The sequence below is a fragment of the Rhincodon typus genome, chromosome 25 (assembly GCF_021869965.1).
Source record: "Rhincodon typus isolate 14 chromosome 25, sRhiTyp1.1, whole genome shotgun sequence".
Lineage (NCBI taxonomy): Eukaryota > Metazoa > Chordata > Chondrichthyes > Orectolobiformes > Rhincodontidae > Rhincodon > Rhincodon typus.
Genome location: NC_063356.1, coordinates 39,549,808 through 39,577,018, shown reverse-complemented (window position 1 = coordinate 39,577,018; position 27,211 = coordinate 39,549,808). Strand labels below are relative to the sequence as shown.

General features: G+C 40.2%; 1 protein-coding gene across 2 annotated transcripts in view; it reads right to left on the bottom strand.

Moving 5' to 3' along the window:
* tmem9 (transmembrane protein 9) overlaps nucleotides 1–27,211 on the bottom strand; it is a 75,969-nt gene that overhangs the window by 18,761 nt on the left and 29,997 nt on the right. For both annotated transcript variants that reach the window (XM_048611917.1, XM_048611918.1), the window contains 2 exons: nucleotides 21,042–21,150; nucleotides 19,456–19,587 (listed from right to left, as the gene is read on the bottom strand). In XM_048611917.1, coding sequence (XP_048467874.1) covers nucleotides 19,456–19,587; nucleotides 21,042–21,150 — 241 coding nt within the window. The remainder of the gene's footprint in view (nucleotides 1–19,455; nucleotides 19,588–21,041; nucleotides 21,151–27,211) is intronic.

Here is a 27,211-nt window from a genome sequence, read left to right as displayed (position 1 = left end):
TTCTGTTTTTGTTTCTGATTTACTGCATCTGCAGTTCTTTTGGTTTTTACTTTAAAGTGGAAAGTGTACAGCAGAGATTCAATCAGGGTTGGCAAATTATAGTTATAAGGGACAAATCAGGTTTTGGGACCATTTACAACTTCTACTGAAGTAGTGAACAGAAAATTTAAGAGTTTTCAAAAATAATGCTGTTTACTTCTACAGTGTGAATTCCTTTAGTAGGAACTTGGTGATGAGCAGTCATTAAAGCAGGTGAATGGACAGCATACACAGGAGAGCCTTGCTTACATTGAGGGTTCGTAAAGTGTAGAATATGGAGCAGTGGAAACAACAATCATTGCATCTTGTAAAGAAAACCTTGATAAATGTTTTAGGCAGAGGAAGATAGTGCGCTGTGGAAATTACAGTGCCCCATCAGTCAGTTATTTATACTCATTTCCATTCACTATTAGCTTAAATACTTCTTTTATCAGCTTCATATAGTTGATTGTCAAATTAATTCCCGAGAAGTTAAGAAGGAATGTTTGTTTATGTATTTGTTAACTACCTTTGAATAATTGTCCTAATTTAAAAAAAAAATTTGCTGTTAAGCTTGGGTAACACGAAATCACTTATTTAATATCAAAGTTACAACTTAGTGTAACAAATCAATACTATGTAAACTAGTAAACAAGTAGTGATAACTTCAAATCTCAATAAATAATTATTCCAATTATACATCAAGAGGTAAACAGAAACTGGTCAAATGGGGAAACAAAAAAACGTGTACACATTCAACATCTATCTGGAACATCCAATGGTGAATGCATAAAGTCACTGCTACTTCATTTCTAAGTCACAAGAACTAAAAACAGAAGAAATAGGAGCAAGAACAGGCAAACTGACCATCAGAGCCTGGTCTGCCATAAACACAACTGATCTTCTGCTTCAGCTACACATGCCTATCTATCCCCATATTCCTGTATTCCTGGATGTTGAGGAATCAGCTGATCTCTGATTTGATTGTACCTCAACAACTAAGCATCTACTGCTTCCTGCATATAGGGAGCCAAAAGTTTCGCAACTCTGAGTGCAGAAACTTCTTACTGCAGTCATAAATTGCCAAACCTTCCTATTGAGATTGTGATCCCTAGTTCTTCCCAGCAGTTACTCTGTCAAGCCCTGGAAAATTTCATATTATGTTCTAATTAGATCGCTTCTCATTCTTTAAACTCTGACATTTTCAATCTTGACAAATGACAATCTTGTCATCCCAGAAATCAGTCGAGTGAGACTTTGTTGCATTCCCTTTAATACAAGTTGATAGGTTTTGTTTTAGGTAAGGAGACCTATGCCTACACTCCAGGTGTGGTCTCACCAAGGCCCTATATAATTGCAGTAAGACAACTGTCCTCACCCTCCAATCTCTTTGATTAAAAACTCACATTTCATTTCTCTGCATAATTGCTCAAGTAGCTGTGTATTAAACTTCTGTGACTGGTGTCATCTGCCACAATCTTGACCCACTCATTAACCTGATAATTCTTTTGTAGCCTCTTTGTGACCTCCTCAGTTTAATTTCCAACCTAGATTTGCATGGCCAGCAAACTGGATACATTACACTCAATCTCCTCAATTTAGTGAGATAACAAGATGTAGAGCTGGATGAACACAGCAGGCCAAGCAGCATCATAGGAGCAGGAAGGCTGATGTTTCGGGCCTAGACCCTTCATCAGAAAATGATTTTGATGAATCAGATTTTCTGATGAAGGGTCTAGGCCCAAAACGTCAGCCTTCCTGCTCCTCTGATGCTGCTCGGCCTGCTGTGTTCATCCAGCTCTACACCTTGTTATCTCAGATTTTCCAGCATCTGCAGTTCCTACTATGTCCTCAATTTAGTCTTTGCTATACCATGCAAATAGCTGAAACTCAAGCACTGATCTTTGCACTTACCACACTGATCACAGCCTGACAATGAAAGTGACCAATTTGCTCCTGTTGTTTTTACAATCTATTAAGTAATTCTCAATTTGTGCTTTTTCAAAAACTACCCAATTCGATGAGCCTGTGTTTGTCTAATAATCTCTTGAAGCACCTGATCAAATTATGTTTGCTATCTTCCAATCCACAAGGTGTATTCTGAAATGCAGGGAATTCTGGAGAATGGTGGCTTGGGCTTTGAAAATTGGCCCTCTGTTGCCAAAAACCCTTCTACACCAGAAAAGGGTAAGTATTGTGCGTAGAAGCACAGTGGAACAACGTGTTTCCATTTTTACAAAATTGCTTTGCCAGCTGTTTTTATATTGTAAACAGTAGTAGCCACTCAGAGTGTACAGCATTCTGTGAGGTAGTAATCCTAAAAACAGCCTTTCAACTCATAAGGGTGAAGGAAATGAAGGATAATGTTTATCTCCACGTTATGTACTACTACAACATAATTACAGCTTGTCAGTGTTATACTACAAACAGTGCAGATTGCTCGAAGTTCAGAAGAGGAATCTAGATTCATGTATAAATTCAGATTTCTCCAGGATGAGAAATATACCAAAGGTTAACTTCCTAAGCAGTATTCAGATAAAAAAGGTTAACTGCACTGGATGCATATGGAGTCTTGTTAATTTGGACAGTTGCATATTTTCTGCCTTATGCCTACTGCTGGGACTATGAGGAACAGTTTGAAAATTAGGGCCAGACCGATCAGGAGAGACATTAGGAACCTCTTCTACACACAAAAGGTGGTAGAGTTTTGGAACTCTTCCAAAAAAGCCAGTTGATGCTCGATCAATTGTTAGTTTTAAATTTGAGATAGATAAGAGCTTGGTTTACCAAAAAAATTAAGAGACATGGGCCAGAGATCAGCCAAGGTTTCATTAAATGGTAGAACAGGCTCAACGAGCTGCATGGCCTACTCCTGTTACTCTGCTCCACTGAACAATTCGTTTAAAATTATGCCAAAATGCAGTATAAGCAAGTTTTAAACAATTCTTCACAAGAAGTGCAGCACAGAATATTTCGATAAATAGGATTTCTGATATAGTTCTATCTAGCCCATTAAGTACAAGTCATGACAAAGCTGAAGGCATTTAGTCAATTCTATTGAGATCTATTCTAGGAATGAAAGGAGTGTTATTGCTTGCTTTAGGTAGCATGAAAAGAACTGACTCATTCTACGTTAGATGATTATGCAATTGTCAATAGAAACATTAACACTGCCAATAACAGATAGTTAACTAGTACAAAAAACATGCTGACTCAATAACTGTAGATGATCAAGAAAATAATACTGCTATAAGTAACAAGACTCGTAATATAACTATAAAACAGTTAAGCATTGTTGTATATTGGATTTTCCACACATTGAGCTTTCACAGGTATCTTCTGAGCTTACAATTTTATCACTTAGTTGCCCCTGCTAGTGTTCATCAATGATTATTCTGCCCAACGCAAGCAAATTTTCACATTGTCTTCCTGGTTTAAAAAAAATTCAGGGCTCCTTCCTGTAAGACAGATCAGAATTGTATGTTGTACTCTAGCTGCAGTCTAACAAGTCTTTTATAGAATACTAGCACAATCTCACTGTTCTTGTATTCTATGTCCTGGCTAATAAAGGGAAGTTTCCTGTATGTCATCTTAATCATCTTGCCTATACCTCCTGCTATCTCAAGGAATGTGTGGACATGTATTCCAAGGTGTCTATCCTCTACACTTCCCAGCAGTTGAACAATTAGTGTGCATTTCTTAACTTTGTTCATACTCCCTTTACCTTTATCTTACCATTATCCTTGTTAAATTTCAATTGCTGCCTACCTGATTGATATCTTCCTGCCATTTACAGTACTCTTTCTCACTTCCAGCCACACAGCCAATTATTGTACCATCTGGAAACATCTTGATCATGCTTCCTATATTTATGTCTAAATTGATATATAGCACAAAAAGCAAGGAATCCAACAGTGAACACGACAGCTTGTTTTATGCCGTTGGTGATGTGCAGTGAGTGGAACAAATGCTGAAGGTGTCAAGAGCAAAAGATAAAAGAGAGAGCTAATGGTGCTGTAGGAGAGATACGTGTGTAAAATATGTGTAAATGTTATGAAAAGAGAAAATGGGTCCATTGCCAGGTGCCTAAGTGAAAAATGAGGTTCCAATGAAGCTCAATGAAAGCTGGAGGTACAACAACTTTGAGCTTAACAAATTCAGAGCATAATATCTGTCCTCAATTTTGATTAGAACATCCCTCCTCCTAGCCATATCTTGTTTGTACCATGTTGGAACTCCCTTTACTCCCTGCAGAGCAGACCCGACCCTAAGAGACTTTTGACGATCATTCACAGGCCAGTGTGCATGTGAATGACTATGCATTATAAATTTTGAGTTTCTTGGTACATTAGTGAATTCCACAGAAGGTTATAATTTCAACCTCTTTTCTGTTGACACTGAAGTACCTTTTAGTTTTGCATTACTCCTTGTAGCTTCATCAGCTGAAGTAAAAATGAACATTCTTGAAGAGCAGCTTTCCTATTGAATGATGTGAATGAATTCCCTTACTGGTAAAGGTTCTCCCACTGACATCACAAAATACCTAACTCTCCAGATATGGCCAAAGTACCCTTACTGCTTCTATTTTCTCTGACCTTTCTGCTGAACAACTCATTAGAAACATTACTCTGTGCATCACATTGATCCCAGAGACAAGTCTGGTACTTTCCTGTGTTTGTGTGTGATAAACGTGAAGCATGATGAGCGTTTGTTGATAGTATTGAAATATTGCAGAAAAACAAACCTGCCAAGAGTAATAAATAGTTGCTCTGATCTGTTTTGTACAAGCTTAATGAAGATCTTTTTGAAATCAGGCTAGAATGCATAGGTTTTCACTACCTCTGTAACAAATAAAATTTGGAAAATAGCACAAGTGATGATCAAAGAGTCTCCCCTCAGTAGAATCACGGACTACAAAGAAAAAGTGACCAGTAAGGCATTAAAACCAGGACTGTAAGGGCAACTCAAATGTCTCATGACAAGACAACCTGCCAGACAGATTCAGATCTCCGCCCCGCACTCAAAGGATTAATTCACATCTTATAGCAGGAATGCAATTGCACAACCGAAAACAAGCATACTTCCTCCAAACTGACAGCTTGAGCTTTACTCAAGCAAAAGTAGACTCAAAGAAACAAAGTAATCCAAGGTCAAAAATACCAAAGGGAAGTAAAATGTCAAAACACCAAACACTCAGCAACTATTTACATAATTCAAGTATAAAGATACAAATCTACACAGACACATACACTCAGGAAATAACTACAAGAGAGGTGCTTCAGCATTTGCCATTCACATAATATACAAAAGCTCTGCTATCAGCTACAGCTATTTAGCAGATCATACTCCTCAACTGCAGCAGCCTATTGTGAACCTCTGCAAGGACCGCAAGTGTTCACATAGCAAGGGGGAAGCAAGATACATTTCGAGAACACAATATTTTGATATGTCTCACAGGCCACCCACACACTGGACTCCTCCAGGGAATCAGTACACTTCGGTCTTAAGTAGTAGTAAACTACTTGAATATTGCATTTTCAGTTTATGGTCTTAAATTTCCCACCACCACCCATTACCAGACAGCTACAGTTTCTGTACATCAAGGCGAGGTTTGCAGTTATATGGTACTTAATGTGAATTGATGTAAAGCTGGACAGTAGTAAAATTTGAACATGCCAATAATTTTCCATACATTTGAAAACAATTATAAAACCACAGAGCTTTAAAATATAATTTTTTTTACATAAATGGTAGCTTTTATTGAGCATCCCTATTTACCCTTGAGAAGGTGGCGGTGAGTCAGCTTCTTGAACCACTGCTCCCTGAGGCTGTTTAAGCAAAAGGAGTTCTGGGTTTTTGATTTGATGAAGGAACACTGATATACTTCCAAATCAGGTTGGCATGTGACCTGGAGGAAAATTTGGAAGTGATGACACTCCCATGCACTATTTGCCTTTACCTTTCTAAGTGGTAGCAATGTCATGTTTAGCATATGCTACTCAAGAAACTCAGGAATTCAGCCTCCCTGTCCATGTTAGACCAAGGTTGTAATGATTGCTGGAGCTAAACCATCCAAATCGTGGTACAGTTTAGGACACGTCTCACCTCTTTACTGTTTACTAAGAAAAAGCTGATAGCAATAATAACTAACAATAAATCCCTCCCCCCCACCATCCTCACGTACCACCCCACCAACCTCCGGATCCAACGCATCATCCTCTGATACTTCCACCATCTGCAATCCGACCCCACCACCAAAGATATTTTTCCCTCCCCACCCTTATCTGCTTTCCGGAGGGACCATTCTCTCCGTGACTTCCTTGTCCGTTCCACACTCCCCTCCAGCTCCACCTCACCAGGCACTTTTCCCTGCAACCGCAAGAAGTGCTACACCTCCTCCCTCACCCCCATCCCAGGGCCCAAGAAGACTTTCCACATCAAGCAGATGTTTACCTGCACATCCGCTGTTCCCGTTGTGGCCTCCTCTACATCGGGGAGACCTAGCGGAGGCTTGGGGACCGCTTTGCAGAACACCTACGCTCGGTTCGCACTAAACAACTGCACCTCCCAGTCACGAACCATTTCAACTCCCCCTCCCATTCCGCAGATGACATGTCCATCCTGGGCCTCCTGCAGTGCCACAACGATGCTACCCGAAGGTTGCAGGAACAGCAACTCATATTCCGCTTGGGAACCCTGCAGCCCAATGGTATCAATGTGGACTTCATAAGCTTCAAAACCTCCCCTCCCCCTACTGCATCCCAAAAGCAGCCCAGCTCGTCCCTGCCTCCCTAACCTGTCTTTCCTCCCACCTATCCCCTCCTCCCACCTCAAACCGCACCCCCATCTCCTACCTACTAACCTCATCCCGCCCCCTTGACCTGTCCGTCCTCCCTGGACTGACCTATCTCCTCCCTACCTATACTCACCTTTACTGGCTCCATCCCCGCCTCTTTGACCAGTCTGTCTCCTCTCCACCTATCTTCTCTATCCATCTTCTATCCGCCTCCCCCTCTCTCCCTATTTATTTCAGAACCTCCTTCCCCTCCCCCATTTCTGAAGAAGGGTCTAGGCCCAAAACGTCAGCCTTCCTGCTCCTCTGATGCTGCTTGGCCTGCTGCATTCATCCAGCTCTACACCTTGTTATATCATAAATAATAACTAGCCAGATTGGATTTGCCCTGATGACAGGGTATATTTATGCAATTTTCCAGGTCGATGCAAGTGGTGTAACTGCACTGAAACAGCTTGGCAGAAGTATTTTGGGGCACAAATCCTCATCACTGTAGCTGGGACATGGTTGCAATCCATAACCTTTCCTGCACTGGTACAGTTTCTTGATATCAGAGTGTAGTGAATTGGCTGAATACTGATGTCTGCAATGATATGGTTATCAGAAAGAGGTAGAATGGATGATCCACTTGTCACTAGTGACGGAAGATGATTGGACATATGAGTTAGGAGTAGCAACTGGCCCTCAATCCTACTCTACCACTGTATAAGATCACGCCTGATCTTACTTCACATTCCTGCAAACATTCAATAACCTTTCACCGCCTTGGTCCTTTGCAGGCTTTTGTCCGTTGCAACCAGATCACCTTTCACCTTTCTAAATTCCAGCAGATACAAGCCATACCTGGTCAACTTTTCCCTCATAAGACAACTTGCTCTTTCTATATACTAGTCTAGTATACCCTCTCTGAACTGCTTTCAATGCATTTATATCCTTTTTTAGATGAGGACACCAACATTGCACAAAGTGCCCCAGACATGCTTTCATTAACTGAAGCATAACCTCCCTATTTTTGTATTCAATTCCCCTTCACTAAAGATGATAATATCCTCCTAGCTTTTCTACTTACTTGCTCCATGTGCGTATTAATCTTATGTGATTCATGAAGAGGGCACACAGATCCCCCTGTAATTCTTTTCCATTTAGACAATGGGCTTTTGTTATTCTTCTTGCCACAATAGGAAGATTTCTCATTTCCCACAGTATACTGTATTTGTCAGAACTTTGCCCTTTCACTTAAGCTGTCAATAAACCCTGCTTGCCTCTTTACGATCTCTACACAACTTACTTTTCTGGTATCTTTGTATCATCAGTAAACTTGTCAATCATACCATCAGACCCTTCATCCAAGTCATTTATAGAAATCATAAGCAGGTGTGATCCCAGCATTGATCCCTATGGCACACCACTTGTTATATCTAGTAAACTATAAAATGAGCCATTTATACCTGTTCTGTCTTTCCAGTTAGTCAGCCAATCTTCTATCCATACCAATATGCTATCCCTACATCAGGAGCTTTTATGTTCTACAGTACTCCTTGATAATGCATCTTATCGAATGACTTTTGGAAATCTAAATACAGTACATCCACCTGTTCCACTTTATTCACAGAATGTTACTTCGGTTGTTAAGGTTCATTAATTATTATTATTTGGAAACTTGGGTTCTAAAAGTAAAGAAAACCATGTGTAGCTTTGATTTCTATATTGTGTGTGTTTAGAAGGAGAGACATAGGGTTGTCTGGAAAGTGGCAAACATGCATCTAAATTAGACTTCTAACAAAAGCCACTGAGGTGAATAGTTCAGTGCTTTAGAAAACAAAGGGTAAAAGAAAGAGAAAAAAGGGCTGTTGCCTAGATGTCCTATGTAAGGAGACAGATACAAGCTCTTTTAGAAAGATATAGCAACTCAGAAGGTCAGTGAGCAAGTAGTTTTCTTGCAGAGGGACTCAAGTCATTCAGAAAAACGACTTCTAAGATTAGCAGTGCAATTTAGTGGTTTCCAAAACAGCCAGGACTGGCAGAAGCAAAGTCCTGAGTGGCTTAAACGTTAAGTGAACAGCTCCAGAAATAAAAGGTTTTAAGGTTTAGAGAGGAAGGCAGTATATAAGACTGTTGAATACAAACCACTAATACAGTTCACTAACACAGTGGGAAGCCACCATAAGACACATATTCCCCTCCCCTCCCTGTGAAACTTCCACAAGGACTGTTCCCTTTGGGACACCTAGATCCATTGCTCCTTCACTCCCAACACCACCCACAGCCTCACCGCACCTTCCCCTGCAACCACAGAAGTTGTAACACCTACCCATTTACTTCCTCCCTCCTCAGTATCCAAGGACCCAAAGACACCTTCCAGGTGAAGCAGGGCTTTACCTGCACTTCACTCAATCTAGTCTACTGCATTCACTGCTCACAGTGTGGTCTCCTCTACATTGGGAAAACGAAGTGTAGACTGGGGGACTGCTTTGCAGAACACCTACATTCTGTTGACCAAAAAAAAGACCCCGAGCTTCCAATTGCCTGCCACTTCAAAATACCACCTTGCTCCCTGGCCAACATCACTGTCAGGCTTGCTGCAGTGCTCCAGCGAAGCTCAGCACAAGCTGGAAGAACAACACTTCATTTTCCACCTGGGAACTGTACAGCCTTCTGGACTCAATTTCAAGTTTTACAATTTTAGGACTTGGGACACCTTCTCCCATGTCCTTACCCCAACCCCCACATACCAGGTCTTGTTATCACATGGTCTGCTATTACATTGTTAGCCACGAATTGTCCCTATTAGTAGCTATTCATTCTCCTTGGCTGCTTCTTATCCGCTCCTTTGTCTGTCCAACTGTTGTTCTTTCTCTGGGCTCTATGTCCACCTATTTACTCCTTATCCGCATCCTGCACCCTATCTTCTGCATAAAATCCATCATTTTCCTAGCCACCATCAGCTCCGAAGAGTAGTCGCTGGAACCTAAATGTTAACTCTGATTTCTCTCCACAGATGCTGCCACACTTGCTGAGGTTTTCCAGCCAGTTCTGTTTTTGTTTCTGATTTCCAGCACCCACAGTCCTTTTTGTTTTTGTTAAGTACAGTTCACTTACTGCATAAGCGTCTTGTGAAGAAATATTAACTAGGGAAGAGAGCACAGTGAAGCAGAAGATTTTTAAAATTCACTCGTGAGATGCGGTATCGCTGGCTGGCCAGTATTTATTGCCTGTTCGTAGTTGCCCTTGAGAAGGTGGTGATGAGCTGCCTTCTTGAACTGTCGCGGTCCACATTTCGTAGGTTGACCAACAAAGCCCTTAGAGAGGGAATTCCAAGATTTTGACCAAGCAACAGTGGAGGAACGGCAATATATTTCCTTGCCAGGATGGTGAGTGGCTTGGAGGGGAACTTGCAGGTGGTGGTGTTCCCATGTATCTGCTTGCTCTTGCCTTTCTAGATGGAAGTGGTCATAGCTTTGGAAAGTGCTGTCTAAGGATCTTTGGTGATTTTTTGCAGTGCATCTTGTAGATAGTACACATTGCTGCCCAACTCACATATCTAGCTCAATCAACTTCAAGTGCTTCATCAATGACTTTCCCTCCATCATAAGATCATGGATGAAGATGTTTGCAGAATGTTGAGCACCATTCTTGACTCCTCAGATACTGAAGCAGTCAATGTCCAATTGCAGCAGGACTTGGACAAAATCCAGGTTTGGGCTGACAAGTAGCAAGTAACATTCACGCCACATTAAGTACCAGGTAAAGACATTCTCCAACAAGACAGAATCTAACCATCGCCCCTTGACATCAAATTCTATTATCACTGCCAAATCACCCACTAACAGCTTGGGTGTCAGACTGACTAGAAACTGAACTTGATTAGCTATATAAATACGACTGCAACAAGAAAAAGTCAAAGGCTAGGAATCTTGCAGCAAGTGACTCACCTCCCGACTCCCCAAAGTCTGTTCATTATCTAGAAGACACAAGTCAGGAGTGTAATGAACTATTCCACACCTGCTGGATGAGTGCAACTTCAACAACACTCAAGATGCTTGGCACCACCTAGAACAAAGCAGCCTTCTTGACTGGCAACAAATCCACAAACATTCACCAATGCTCCTTAGACAACATCATCCAAACTCACAATCATACCATCTAGAAGGACAGCAGCAGCAGATATATGGAACCATCACTAACTGCTAGATCTCCTCCAAGCCACTTATCATTTCTACTGGTAAATATGATGCTCTTCTCTTAGTGTCACTGGGTCAAGATCCTGGAATTCCCTCCCTAACAGTATTGTGCGTGAACCTACAACAAATGGACTGCAATGGTTCAAGAAGGTGGCTCACCACCACCACCTTCTCAGTGTTAACTAGGGATGAGCAATAACTGCTATCTGAGCCTCCCATGAAAAAACAAAGTTTCTCTTTATCGTTATTAAGACCCCAAAAGCACATAAGTGGAGATGTAATTTGAACAGTTTTGGTTCTGCACAGAGGAAAAAAATTACTCTTACACCAGACTAATCTTGTACTCGTGTATCTGTCGCTGAACATGTTGCAGCATTGGGCTTTAGGATTTGTCTTATTTCTTTGAAAAAAGGGATGAAAAATTGAATTTAATGAGGAACGTTCATTATTATGCAGGTGAGAGAAGCACACAGAGGACAGTCTTCCTATTCCACCAGCTTGGAGCACGTGAGTTTTATAAAATAAAACTTTCTTTCCTTCCAGTTTTAGTTATGCTTTCTTCTGTAAAAGGAATGCCAGAATTTGCTCCATCTTTTATCTTAACATAAAAATGAAGATTGGTTAAAGTCAAGGATGTAGTCTGTTGTCAGTGTCTACTGGTAGATGGCCACACCTTCTTTGAAGGACCGTAACATTCATTTTTAAATCGTGAATGGGACAGATTAATGATTGCAGTGTTCAGGTCAAATCAAACTAAATCCACATTTTATGACATTCACCTGCTAAAACAAGTATAAATCGTATAGTTTTTACTTGTAAAACCATACTTTCTAGTTCCTCCCATCCTGAAGGTACAAATGTTGAGGGTGAGAATTGAGTCTCAAAAGCTCTCTGGTAGCTTATCTGCGAGTGCGCCTGACAGTGTGCTAACAGTTAGGTGATTAGGAAAGCAGCAGCCTGGAACCTGATCCTAACCTCACCACTATAATGGTCACAGGTTTCCTAGCCAGAGTTAGCAGGTAACAACTACAAGCAAAAAAAAAACCTGGTTGTTACTCCCATCAGTCTCATGGAGCACGAGGGTTCCAATATTGTGCTGATCAACTCAGTGCAGTTTCTAGTCTGTGTGGCATTGTCCACTTGACCAGACCTAGGTACAGGCTCAAGTTCAATCAGGCCCATCACAGGTGTATGGAAATTAGTTTTAACTGTTCATAACATTAACTTCAAAAAGAACGAGAACTGTCAACAAATTGAAATCTCTGATTTCAGACGCCACTCAACATCATGGCATAGCCACAGAAGGTAAAAGTTGTGATAACTTGCCAATTTCTACTCTGTCCAGATAATGTCTTTAAACATAAATGGAAATTGCTTTTAACTGATGACATCCTGAAGTGTCTGACTTTGCGTTGCTCACTGACATTTGACCAGCCTAACACTGATTTCTTACCTCATAATAAGCACTTGTAAAATTCATTTCCTCTTGTTACCATCAGACCACCTACATTGGCTCTCATCAGCCCTCACACAGACTGGCATGAATAAATTTTACCCAACCTAGTATTAGAAGCATCACGACACTGTAAACAAAGCAGGAAATGACTGCAATAAATCTATTAAAACAGGAGTGGCAGGAAGCGTGGTAAGCTTTTTTAAGTTGTTTGATCTTAAATATATGTTTTATTTTTAGATTACACAGGTAATTTTAAAAGCTACAACCATTAAACGAAGAAATTCTCAAAGTAAAAAACTTACTGAGATTAAACATAGTTACCCAACAATAAAATAACAAAAAGGGGGAAAATACTTAACAAAATTTATCCTGAAAGAAAATGTTTAGAACAACGAGTTCAGTGGTTGGAATATTAACCAGAAAGCAGAAACACAAGCACTATATACAGGGCTCACATTTATACAGCATGCTATTATTGTCACTGTAAGAACATTACAGGATCCTCATCTATTGCATATAACAATTATACTCTGTAAGCAACATAGGCATCATTCTGAACTAGAACATTCTCACAAATATTAGTAAGATGAACAAGCAGTTCACCTGTTTTTTTTTGTGGTGGCATTGGTAGAAAAAAAAAGTGAAGAGAACTTAATGCACTTTTTCGAATACTGCCATGGAATTGTTAATATTACCCTGAATCAAGTTCAATAGAAAGGGGTTTAAGCTTGGTGTCGTATCTAAATGCATCGCTGACAATGCAGCAGTCCGTCAGTACTGCACAGGAATGGCAGTCTGTATTAAATGCCATTATCTTGAATAAGTCCTGAGGCCACAACCTTTTGACACAATAAAATAAAATTGCAACTGAAATTAAACCATATCTAGGCGATGTGACTATGTTAATACAATAGAGGAAAGTTCTAGCTTGAGGAAAATCCAGTAACAAAAATCAGTACTACTTGTAAATGAATGAACAGTTCATACTGAACTTACACGAAGAAGAATACAAGACAAGTTGAACCAGTTTTACTGGTTTTACTTTCTGGGTCAACATAACCATATAAATCAGGTTGCAAGACAACAAAGTGCAGAGCTGGATGAACACAGCAGGCCAAGCAGCCTCTCAGCCTGCTGTGTTCATCCAGCCCTGCACCTTGTTGTCTCGGATTCTCCAGCATCTGCAGTTCCTACTATCTCTAAATCAGGTTGCAACTTATTTAGACACCTTCCTCTAGCCAATTTTACTTGAGTTTTAACCTTTAGTCAGGAGGAAGGTACACCTACAGCATCACTGGAACAAGAGTTGCAGGGATCTTGATCCAGTGACAACGAAGGAACTGCAACACAGTTTCAAGTCCAGATACAGTGTGTCTTGGAGGGCAACTTGCAGGTGATGCTCCCATGAGACCTGCTGGCTTTGTTTTTCAAGATTGTAGAAGTTGTGCACTAAATCTTGTAGATGGTATAGACACGTAAACTAGCGTGGAGGATTAAAAATGGAAAGGTATTGGTTTGGGTGCCAATGAAGTCAGCTGCTTTGCCCTGCTATTGGAGTATTGTTGGAACTGCACTCAAACAGGTAGCTGGAGAGTATTCCATCACACTCTGGACTTATGTGTTGTAGATGGTGGATAGGGTTTTGGGAGTCAAGAAATCAGAGTTACTTGTCCCAGAATTTCTAGCCTCTGACCTGCTTTTGTAGGCACTGATTTATATGATTTGTCCAGCTCAGTTTCTGGTCAGTGGAAACCCAGGATGTAATACCATTGAAGCTCAAGGAGCTATTGTTAGAATCACTCTTGTTAAGAAGGCACTTGTGTATGTTACTTGTAAATGCTGGACCAGTTAGATTGCAGAGAAAGTTTTTTTAAACCAAGGTCGGATACTAAACCTATTCACAATAGTCTGCCTGTACACTTTTAATGTAAAGAGCAAAACATTTTTTAAAATATGAAAAATATGAACTATATTTCTCTAAGCAGAAAAGGAAATCTGAAAAGATTTCATTACAAACACCAGAAAGGAATTCAAATTCAAACTATTTCCTTTACCTCAGAAACATCCTTACAACACTAAATACTACAGTGAAGCACTATCCCCATCTCCACACCAAGCCCTCCTACTCAGCTGGCACAGCTTCAACTGGCTTCCTTCCTGTAAGTTTCTGCACTTTTACTACATGGTTTTGCCTTCAGCTGGAATCTCTCCCTGAGACAGCTAAAATTAACTGCAAACTAAGCTCACCATTACTTTAACTTCAGAGAAAACATGAGTTCCCTAAACTCAGTTTTTTTCCCAATGGTTGACTGATCTATAGATTTTGTCTTGCTCTCAGTGTCCTTGCACCCCGTCAATTGGGAACAGGTTTTTTAAAAATACAATCAACTACTAAAATCTGTCTCTTCAGTTCAAGGATTGTAATAATTTATTAAAAATTCATGGAAACAAAACACTTCCAGACTTCGAAAAACCACTCAAAAAAACTCTAAAATAAAACTATAGCTATGGTCCTCACTACCAAATGCACAATGCAAAATCATATATTAAACTTTATAGAATCATAGAATCCCTACAGTGTGGAAGCAGGCTATTCGGCCCATCACGTCAATAACAACCTGCTGAAGAGCATCCCACCCAGGCCCACTGCCCTATCTTATCTCATGGTTAACCCATCTAGCCTGCACATTCCTGGTTATGATGGGCAATTTTGCATGGCCAATCCACCAAACCTGCACATCTTTGAACCCTGGGAGGAAACCGGAGCACCCAGAGGAAACCCACGCGGACACAGGGAGAATGTGCAAACTCTACACAGTCATCCGAGGGTGGAATCGAACCTGGGACCCTGGTGCTGTGAGGCACAGTGCTAAACAGTGAGCCACTGTGCCACCTTTAACTTAAAAAGTTAAATCACAGTGCTGACTCTTGCCATTTATCAGCTCAAGCCTGGAAGTTGTCCAGATCTTGCTGCATATGAACAAAGGCTTCATTGTATCTGAGGAACCACAAATGCTGTTGGATATTGTGCAATCATCAGTGAACATCCTCACAGCTGACCTTATGATGGAGGGAAGGTCATTGACGATGCAGCTGAAAATGTTGGGCCTTGGACACTGCCTGAGGAACTCCTGCAGAAACAGACATCCTATGACTGAGACGAATAACCTCCAACAACTATTTTCCTTTGCTGTAAGTACGATTCCAACCACTGGAGAGTTTTCCACCCGATTTGCATAGATTCCAAGTTTGCTGGGGCTCCACGATGCCATGCCCAGTCAAACGCTGTCTTGATGTCAAGGGCAGTCACTGCCACCCTAAGCTCTGGAATTCAGCTTTTTTGTCTATATTTGGCCAGAAGTTTTAGTGTGGTCAGGAACTGAATGATCCTGGCAGAACTCAGACTGAGTGAGGAGGTTATTAAGGAGCAGGCACCACTTGACAGTACCGTTAAAGACTCCTGCCCTTACTTTGCAGAGTGAGACCAGTAGGAACTAATCAGCTGGGTTGGATTTTGCACCCTTATTGTGGACAGGAGACACCTGGGCAATTTTGCACATTGCTGGGTAGATGCCAGTTGTAGCTGCACTGAGAAAGCTTTGTGCAGCTAATTCTGGAATACTTTTTGTTGGTACTGTTGCAGAATGTAGTCAGGCCTATAACTTTTGCAGTATCCAGTGCTTTCAGCTAATTCTTGACATCAAATCAAAATAATCAAATTGGTTAAAGAGTGACATCAGTAAAGCTGGGCATCATCCATTCAGAACTTCTGGCTGAAGATGGTTGCAAATGCTTCACCCCTGTTTTTATTTTGTAGTGATGTGCTGAGTCCCCCATCATTGTGAATGTGGTCAGTTCTGGGGCCTCCTGTTCCTGTTATTAGTTGTTTAATTTTCCACCACCATTCACAGCGGGATATCACAGGACCGCAGAGTTTAGACTTGATCCACTTATTATAGGATCACTTATCCCTGTCTGCTGCGTATTGTTTCTGCTGTTTGGCATGCTAGTAGTTCTGTGTTGCAGCTTTATCAGATTGACATCTCAATTTCAGGTATGCTCAGTTCTGTTCCTAGCAACCTTCACTGAACCAGAGTTGATCACCTGGCTGATGGTAGGGGTAGAGTGGAGGATATGCCAAGCCATGAGATTACAGATGATTGGTGGACATAATTCACTGCTGATGACCCACAGTGCGTCATGTACTTTTTCTGAATTGCTAGATCTGTTCAAATTCTATTCCATTCAGCACAGTGGCAATGCCATACAACATAATGGACAGTATCCTGAACATAAAGAGGAGACTTCATTTTCACAAGTACCGTGTATTTGCATATGGTGACACAGTGATGATGGCACTGGAATAGTTAGTAATCCAGAGTGCCAGACTAATGGCCTGGGGACAAAGGTGCCAAATCCTATCACAGTATTGGTGGAATGTAAATTTGGTTGATAAATCAGAAACATAAAGGTGGTGGTCTCAGTGATGGCGAGTCTTTCTGGGAAGGAAATCTGTCACTCTTACCTGGTCTGGCTTAGATGTGACTCAAATCTCACAGTATGTGGTTGACTCTTAACTATCCTCCAAAAGGTCTAGCAAGTTACTCTCTTCATGGACAATTAGGGAGGCGTAACAAATTCTGCCCTTGCCAGTGACACCCACAACCCAGGAAAAAATTTTAAAATTCCTACTACTAGTGTCATGGGCAGATGCATCTAGGAGAGATAGATTGGTGAGGATGAGGTCAAGCATGTTTCTCCTTTTTGTTGGTTCTCTCACCATGTGCAAACCCAGTCTATCACCTAGGTCCTTTAGGACTCGACTAATTTGATGGTTAGTGATGCTACTGAGCCACTCTTGGTGAAGGGCACTGAAGTCCCCCAAACAGAGTACATTCTGTACCCTTGCCATGCTTAGTGTTTTATTTCCCAAATTGGTGTTTAACATGGGGGGGGGGGGACTGATTCATCTGTCAGGGTATCTGGGGGGTGGGCATCAGAGAGGTTGTTTCCCTGTTAATGTTTGAACCAATATTTCATGGAGTCCAGAGTTGATGTAGCAGACCCCCAGGACAACTCTCTCCTGACTGTACACCACTGCGTCACCACCTCTGGTGCGCCTGTCCTGTGGGTGAGGCAACATATAATCAGGGATTGTGATGGTGGTGTCTCGGACATTATCACAGAATTTTACCTCACAGACAATGATTATGTAAGGCTGTTCCTCGAAAAATCTGTATATCAGCTCTCCTAATTTTGGTATAAGCCCCTAGATGTTAGGAAGTAGGTCACTGCAAGTTGACAGAGCTGGGTTTGTTTTTGTCGTCTGATGCAATGCTAGTGCCAGGTGTTCTGTACAGTTCCATTCCTTTTTACAGACTTTGTAGCAGTTTGATATAACTGAGAGACTTGCTCAGACATTGAAGAGTTAACAACTTGGCTGTTGAACTGGAAACACACATATTCCATTCCAGATAAGGATGACAGATGTTCTTCTCTAAATGACTTTAGTGACTCCAGCAATGCCAATGATACTTAGTAAACATTTCAGTTCTTTTGACCAATAGATGAGGATGCACAACAAGATCAAGATGGCAAATGACCTGCAGGGAATCCTGCAGGAGGTGCTGTTCTCTTCACATTAATGATCTCAGCTTTCTTGGTGGCAGAGATTGTGGAGTTGGTAAGGCAGATGAGTGGGATCCTATCTTCCTCTCCTCCCTACTACTGCATGTTTTCAAGCAACATTTCTAGTCAACAATCAATAATATGACCTAATCCTTTGCAGCCAGTAATCCACACTTCTGCCAGATGTATTGCAAGTAACATAGTATCTTGTCTTTCCCTTATTTCCTTAATCCTGCTGGTGACTGGGAAGTGATTAGCGCTGACGTTCTTCTACTTTGACTATGCTCAGAGATTTGGTAAAGAAACCCCAAATTCTACAACACACAAATGTAGTTTCCAGTAGAAGCTACCAGGCAAGAAGGAGGCATTGAGACCATTCGCAATTCTCTGCTTCAATTGTCAACTGCATACAGGCCATGAATCAAATGAGGCCTTTTTAGAATCTTCAGTACATTACATTTCTTCATGGCTTTGAGAGTATAGATTTCCAATTCAACAGGCCAACCGAAAGGCCTGAAGCAGTATATCAAGACTTTTAAAAGGTAGTGTAATAAGATTCTCTCTTTTCGACATCAGAAGCGATGAATAATATTGCATTGCAGAACGCGGTACTGAGTAATGAGCATTATATTGGCGAATGATGTATTGAGCAATCAATGTAGAGTGAGACAACAATTATTAATAATATTACATTGGCTTTATAACACGTGCACATTTATATCCACAGTGTAACCTCTGAAAACTGGTACTCCATGGTTCTAGGCATACTCTCAGTGAGATGTCTCTACATTCCCAAATCCCTTTCTAAGAATCTCTTCTCCAGTTCAATTCCTTTCATGCTTACTTTTAATGAATAGTTATTTGGTTAATAAAAAGCATTCAATTTTGTTTTGTTGCTACCTAGCTGGACAGGTGGTCTGTTGATCTATTAAGTGATTGTCAATAAAATTTAGGAACAAGATTCCAAAACACTATTAGCTCTGGACTGTGCCATTCATCCTACATTCTTGGATTATACCTCTCATGAGTATCCAGGTTTTGGTTTTGTACTCTGACCCAATTCCATTTTGATATAAATTTCTGCACACCTTTTTAAGTGGAATTCCTACTTATGGATGGAACATTGAATAATAAACATGATCACAGGCAGTGTCATTATCTGTAACAGTTTCAAAACCAATGGGAAGCAATGAAGGGCAACATGAAAGAGAACTAAAAGAAAAAAACCTCATTCTATGTTAAAAGGCTGATTTACTGATATTAAATGGAGAGTATAAATTCAACCTGTGTTTGCATATTAAACACCATATAAAAAAATTGTCAGCCCCCCCCACCTTATATCTATAAATCCAGATGGATTTATAGTTCACTTTCCATACCTCAGTGTCTTCCTCATTGTGCAGAGGCTGAATGTATGAATCTGGCTTTCGGATAAGTGGATCCACGATCATCAGGAATGCCATATACACTAGTAGAGCTCCAACAACAGTAAGGTAAATGATGATTGTCACCTGTCAAATCAAGATTTACAAAGAATAAATGCATCTTCAGTTGTTCATAATCAATAACTCCACATTTGCTTACATTTCCATTGCACCCCATATTAGAAATTGACTGCTTTAAATAACAATTGCTGCACAATATTTTCAGCATTAAGTTCAATTTTGTGTCTGTCAGTTAGCCAGTGAGTCACTCTGGACCTTTCAAAAACAATCTTCAGAATGAGGACAGCAGCAGTTTGGAGTATTATTCATCTGAATCAGATGGCACAGATATGCAAGGTTGTATACACGATCCCCAGTACGAATGAACTGTGGATGGTTCTTTTTTCTCCCTACTTTTTACAGCAAGGGTTGGCAATCAAAAGAACATAGGAAACAGGAGCAGAATACCATTTGGCACATCAAGCCTGTTTGCCATTCAACTAGATCATGGCTGATCTCCAACCTCAATGCCAATTTCTTGTGCTATCCCCATATCCCATGCTATCTTTAATAGCTAGACATCTATCAATCTCTGTCTTGAATATTCTCAAAGCCCTTAGGAGGTTGAGAATGCCAAAGATTTACTACCCTCCATGTGAAAAAAACCTTTCTTCATTTCAACTATAAATGGCTTTCCTCTATTCTGATCCCAGTCAGAGGAAACATCTCCCCTGTATCTACCCTGTTGGGGCCTGTATATGACTCCAAAATGAACATTAATAGGTTATTCACTGCAGGAATAGTCATAGCTGAGTTTGGTGGTCTTCTTACTTGATTCCTACACAAGCATAATTCCAGCAAGGGCCTCAGAACAATTCCCTGGAGAAGGAAGCCCCCGCTATTTTCTTTTCTCACGGGGAAGCCAATTGCAGCATGGCTTCTGTTTTGACTATATATGTCAGCATAGCCAGCACAGACTGAAGTTTTAAATCTGGTATCTCTTTAATGTCTGTGACCAAGTTGCAGTGGCTGAGTTAATTTAAATTCTCTTCCCAGTTTCACTAACCAAACCAAAAGCAGGGAGCGCTACAGAATTCTGGGACTATTATCCTTTGAGCTGAGAACTGCCAAAATAAACCATTGGGAGAATAAGGAATTGTTTTTATGTAGCAAGTTATGATGAGCTAGAATGTGCTGTCACAAAAAATGTGGGCCAAAACATTGAATTGTATTTTTCAAATGCATATCTAATGTTGAAAAGGAGAAACTTGGGTGGCTATAAGAATTAGAAGAGTGGGATTAATTGGCAGCTCGGATGGAATAGGCCAAATAGCCCCTCTCTATGTTGTACAGTTCTAAGCATGAAATAGGAATATGAAATAAATCCAAAGCTGCTTTTACAAATCAGCTCCAAGACACCACTAAATGAGTCATTTAGAGGGATAACCATGGCAATAGCCCTTCTTAATGGAGCTGGTGGACTGTGCTTTGAGTTGGGTGAGCAGAATTAATCAGAGATTATAGAGAAGGTTTAGTTGTACCTTGATTGTAGTGGTGCTTCTTTCTTCATATTTACACTCACACAGCAGACAGTAAGCCTCCACATCCCGACCTGGCACTGGCATAGGCTCCACAACATGTAGACAATTACTAAAAATGCAGAACAGCCCATTATGGTGCTGAATGAACAGGATTTTCAAAAACAATGTACAACTTTTAACTATTTAACACATTTTTTAACTGCAACTTTTAACATGTATTTGGTTTTTATAAGCTTTATTTCAAACAGCAGTTTTTTTGTCAAATGGAAATATTTTTGAGTATGGTACAATTCAAACATAATTGGCATTTTGGCATGTTTACGAACTTTTTGGTTACATTTAAATCATGTGTGCACTTCTGCTACTAGAAGTCATAGGAGCTTGGGGATTGGGGTAGAAGTAAAAGAATAAATTACAATGTACCCATCATTACCTTTCAAACCATATCTAGATGCAAATGAGACATGTACAAAAAGGTGCACAAGAAGGAAAATACTGAGGATGCAGTAAATATGAAACCAAAATCAAAAACTCTGAAGCACTCAGCTGGTCAGACAACATCTAATGGCTAAAGCCAAAGCATTGTCTGTTCTCCTCGTAGTGGCTACTCAGCTGAGTGCATCCAACATTTTCTTCCTAGTTTTAGAAAACAGCAAGGCTGGAGAGTTAGTCTGAATCTTCAAAATGCTGTAGCTATACAATATCACTTTAACTGCACTTTTTTGATAATAAAAATATTGCATCATCTCAAACTTGAGCTCAATTTTGTGATATAGTCAGGCACATAACCAATAATAAGTGACAAATTCTAGCTGCCTAAAATCTGGAACATATTTCCACGGATCAAAAACCAGCAAAATTATTAACCCAATAATAGAAAGGATATTTGTATCTTTCAAAGCTGATAGTTATAAAGGATCTTTTTACACTTAATTGTAACTATTGCATAAGAACTGGAACTTGAGCAAGATAACTAGACAACATCTTATTTAAATAGTCCTGATGAGTTAATCAAGTCTAAAACTGTTTTGATTGTTGGAGTTTTAAACACTTATGCAAAAAGTGAAATTCTACAGGTGCTGGAAATGTGAAATAAAAACAGAAAATGCTGGAAATATTCAGTAGGTTCAGCAAAATCCAGGTTAATGGTATTTTATCAAAACTGGGAAAGATTAGAGATATAATAAGTTTCATGTAGGTGAACATGGGGAGGTATAAGTGTAAAAGGGACGGTCTACAATTGGTGGAAGACAAGAGAGAGACAAGATGTGAAGAGATTCAGTGGTGCAAAAACGAAGGGAGTGGTAATAGGCTGAGAGAAAATAAAAGGTGAATCAGGAGGTACAAATGAAGAATTAAGGATCAGCTGATTAAAAACAAAAGCAAAATAATGGGGAAGTTCTTTATTCACTTTTGGGACATGAGACAATGGCTGTCCCTAGTTGCCCCCTGTGCAGGTGTTAATGACATCACATCATGAGGAATCATTATCTCCCACAAGGGAGAAAACAGATTACAAAACATTTATCTTGTTTTTGCAATTTATTGAAACTATTCTTACTGCTATTCATACCCAAATAAGGCTGTGTGAATTTAAAGTAAAATAGCATTACCGTCAACAATGTTTCAAATGTTTAGCAGGTTAAGTAATGTACCATTAGAAAAGGAGGCACAAATCAAGCAGTTGCAGTTCAGTCGTCAATAAATTCGTTTGGATTGCTTGTTTATCCTTTCTCTATTCATACTTTTATAACTGTGTGTGCATCTCTTTCAGTTTTTAGAGCATAATGTCAAGGTGCCTGTTGTTTTCTTCCTTAAAATTGATTAAAACTATACTGACAAGAAAGAAAAAAAAACTGACAAAGGCAAAATAAACAAAAGTGGGACTAATATTATAGCTGGACGTTTCTGAACTCAATGCCGAGTTTATAAAGCTATAAAACATCTAATTGCAAGAAGGGGTGTCGTTCCAATCGAAACCTCAGCGATTTTCCATCGGTACGCCAATGCTTCTTGCTGAAGCTGGCACAGCTTAACTGGTTTCCTACTGACAAATATTTTGAGGGACTATGGTGTGTTCCTCCCACTGCACCTGCCTCGGAGGTGTGTCATAACTTGTCCACACAGGTTGGTTAAAAATAATTTCAGGCTAATAGAAACATAGAAAATAGGAGCAAGAGTAGACCATTGACCCTTTGAGCGCTCTCCACCATTCAATTTAATCACAGTTGATCTTCCAACTTGGTCCCCTGTTCTTGCTTTCTCCCCATACTTTTTGATTCCTTTAGCCCTAAGAAATGAATCTACTGCGTTCTTGAAAACATTAAATGCTTTGGCCTCAACTGCTTTCTGTGGCAAATAATTCCACAGACTCGCCACTCTCCAGGTGAAATTTCTCCTCCTCTCAGTCCCAATGGTCTACACAGTATCTGTAGACAGTGACCCGTGCTTCTGGGCTCCTTGGTAATTGGAAACATCTTTCCTGCATTTACCCTGCCTAGTCTTATAATTTTATAGGTTCCTATGCGATACCCCCCTCATTCTTCTAAACTTCGGTGAATATAGTTCTAACTCATCTAGTCTCTCTTCATAAGTTAGTCATGCTATCCCAGGAACCAGCCTGGTATACCTGGTAATTTTCTAGGGATGTAGGATCAAATCCCACCGTGGAAAATGACAAAGTGTGAATTAAATATGGGATCTCAGCGCTCAGCAACATTAGGCCAGAGATCGGGGTTGAAGTGAAACCTGTCCTGGGAGGTGTTGGTAGAGCGATAACATCACTGAACTAGGAATGCAGAACCGCAGGCTAATATTCTGGGGACGTAAGTTGGAATGGTAAATTGTGAAATGTGATTTGAATAAGAATCTGAAATAAAAAGCAGGCTTAACGGCTACTGCGAAATCACTGTCATGGTCATAAGATCTGATTCATTAATGTCTATCAGGGAAGGAAATCCATTACCGTTATTTGGGCTGGCCTCCAGGCGTCTCATCACCTACACAAACGTAACTGACTTTTGACTACTCTCCAGGCAATTAGAGAAGGGCAATAAATGCTGGCCTAGCCAGTGGGGCCTATATCCCATGAACAAATAGAAAAAAAAGCTATCAATGATATCAATAGCCAGTTTAAATAGCTTAACATAATTCAGTGTTTTTAAAACTGGTCAGCTTTCAAGCTATCAGAGGTACGCTGACTGTTCTTTGTCTATTCAAATCTCGTGCAGCAAGATGTGCACAGTACAGAAAAGACCCTTCAGCCCATCAAGTTTCTACCACCAAAAATACACCATTACTTACTCCAGCCTCACTGTCCCACACTAGGCCCATAGCCTTATAATGTTATGGATACTTCAAGTGCTCATCCAAGTATGTTTTAACAGTTATGATGATTCCCAACTCAACTACCCTCCCAGGCAGTGCTTTCCATAACCCCCACCACCTTCTGGGTGACAATGGTTTTCCTCAAATTCCCTCTAAATCTCCTGCCTTTCACTTTAAATTTATGCTTCTTTGTTATTGGTCTTTTGACTAAGGGGAACAGCTACTTTCTATCCACCCTGTCCATGCCCCTTATAATCTTATACACTTCAATCAGAAGCCCCCCTCAACTTTTTCTGCTCCAAAGAAAACCCAAGCTTATCCAGCCTCTCTCCATAGCTGAAATGCTTATCAGGAAAGGCACTAGTGTTGCTGTTTGGAACAAACTCTGAATAAAATCTATTGTACACCCCCCTCCCCCCCCATATATGGCAAAATCACTTGATTTCTCTTCAGCACTAGATAAATGCAGGATTACTGTATTTTTGTTGCTCTGAATGCTAACGACCTTGCCCCACTGTACAGCCAAATGTGTTTTTGTTTTGTTTTGGTAAATTTAGGTTTTGTCAAGTTTATAACCAAAATTGGCTCTTTGTAGTAGTAAGTGTGCTGTTAATACCTACCAAATCAACAAAGTAGATAGCACTATCGCTTAATCCTTCAATGACCATGTTGGTTAAACTTTGAAAAGTGGATAGTGCATACTTCCATTCCAAATGTCATGACTTTACATTATAATCCTGGATGGACTTTATCAAAGGCTAATATTTCTTTAATTGATGGAACTTGCCTTCAATAAATCACCTTTTCCAACAAAACTTTCTTGTCTAATCCTCTCAATACAGTTTTCTAATGAATCCACCTTTGTACCGCATTAACTTTGCAATAATCTTGCCATTATGATTGTACTGAAACCAGATGGGTTGCAATGATAATTTGAGAGCTCCAACAACTGTGATTCAGTTCGAAAATGTCATTTTCCAGCATGAATTTGAGCTCTTCCTTGACTTGGGCTACCTCTTCTGGATTCTCTGGAAGGATGTCCCTTCTGTGGTGGCACATCTCTTACATCAACATCATGTATAGCAAAAGACATTTTTTCTGGCCTTGATTTTATTCATTTAAGAACCTGCAAAGCTTTCATAAATCACCTCAATAGTTTCTGGGAAATAGCATAATATCAGATCTAACTTTTCAACTTTATTATTTGATCTGACAACTGGAGGGTCAACTTTAGAATGCTCAATTTCTGATACATTCTTGAATTGCTCAGACACTTTCATTCTTTCCCCACTGTAAACCCACTCCTCTTCTATCTCCCATGTCCTTTTAGCATATTAACATAACACACTTGTTGACTCTTTCACCATACACCGCAAAGATGTAGGAGCAGAAGTCGGGCATTCAGCTAATCAAGTCTATTCCGTCATTCAACAAGATCATGGCTGACATATTAATTGTCATGTCCACTTTCCTGTTTTTTCCATATAACCAGAGTCCCTTACTGATTAAAAATCTATCTCAACCTTGAATATACTTAAGTTCTAGCCTCGAGAACCCTCTACAGTAAGGAATTCCACAGATTCGCCACCTTCTTTTCATCCAAGTCAATAACGTTTATGTAAATAACTGCGGCCCAGCACTGATCCCTGTGGCACACCGCTAGTTACAGGTGCCTACCCTGAAAATCTTCATCTAAAAAGATTCCGCTGGGTCTGAGTATCCAGACTGAAGGAACAATTTAAAAAAGGCAACAATTTCCTTCACCAGAATCTCAAGACAAATGATGACAGACCCAGGTCCTACCAAAGCAAAAATAAATTACTGACAAAAAAAAAGTACAAACAGCAACTGTTAGTGTGTACACACCGCAACAGTGCCAGTAAATCAACAACAAAAAAAACTGGGAAGAAAGAAAGACATGATGACAAATTGACAGAAAATTACATTTACCATGAAGTTGCAAATACAGACCATGAAGGGTGAAAGCCCTACCTTGAAATCTATGCACGCCATACAAGATCAAAACAAAATGGTTCTGCACAACACAAGTCTTTTTTTAAGAACCAAACATTTAGACCAGGATGTAATCTAACACATCATGACATAACTGAAAGATGAAGATTCTCAAGTTGAGCCCTCAATTGCTCTGTTCAGACATCAATCTAAGGCCAAGCAGAGCCACCAAGTCACATCCTACTCTTCCACACCACCTAGTGATTGCTAACAGCAACATTTACTGCAGCAAGTTTCAACAGAAGAAAAATAATGCATGAACCAATGACAATTACCTTGATTAACAATACCTTTCTTGGACTTCATAATAATCAGATACAACTGAGTAGCACTTAATTGGGCACTTAAGAGTGAATCACATGACTGCAGGTATGGAGTCACATGTATGCCAGACCAGATAAGGACATATATCTGACACTGAAGTGCAGCCCTATTCGTTGCTGTGGGTCCCAAGACAAACAGCTTTATTAATATAGGAGCTGAGTCAGAAATAAGTTACAATAAACTTTCCCATATTTAGTTTGTATAAAGTTAGACACCTTCAAATAAATTGACTCTGCATTTTACAAAATGCTGCCTGCTTCTCTTTAAATGATAAGTCTAAACTTTAACGTGTTTTGGTACAATGTTTCCCACAGAAACTCTCCTTAGGCAGCCAAAGATTGAGGGGTGACTTGCTTTCACTCTGGTTCGATGGGTTATGAGGGGGCTCATACACCCACTGCGTGATCTACAATTATTAAGCACCAGCTGTCTGGTGGTTGGTTTGCAAAGCAGTCTAATACCAATTGGCGAGAGATAGTAGGAACTACAGATGCTGGAGAATCTGA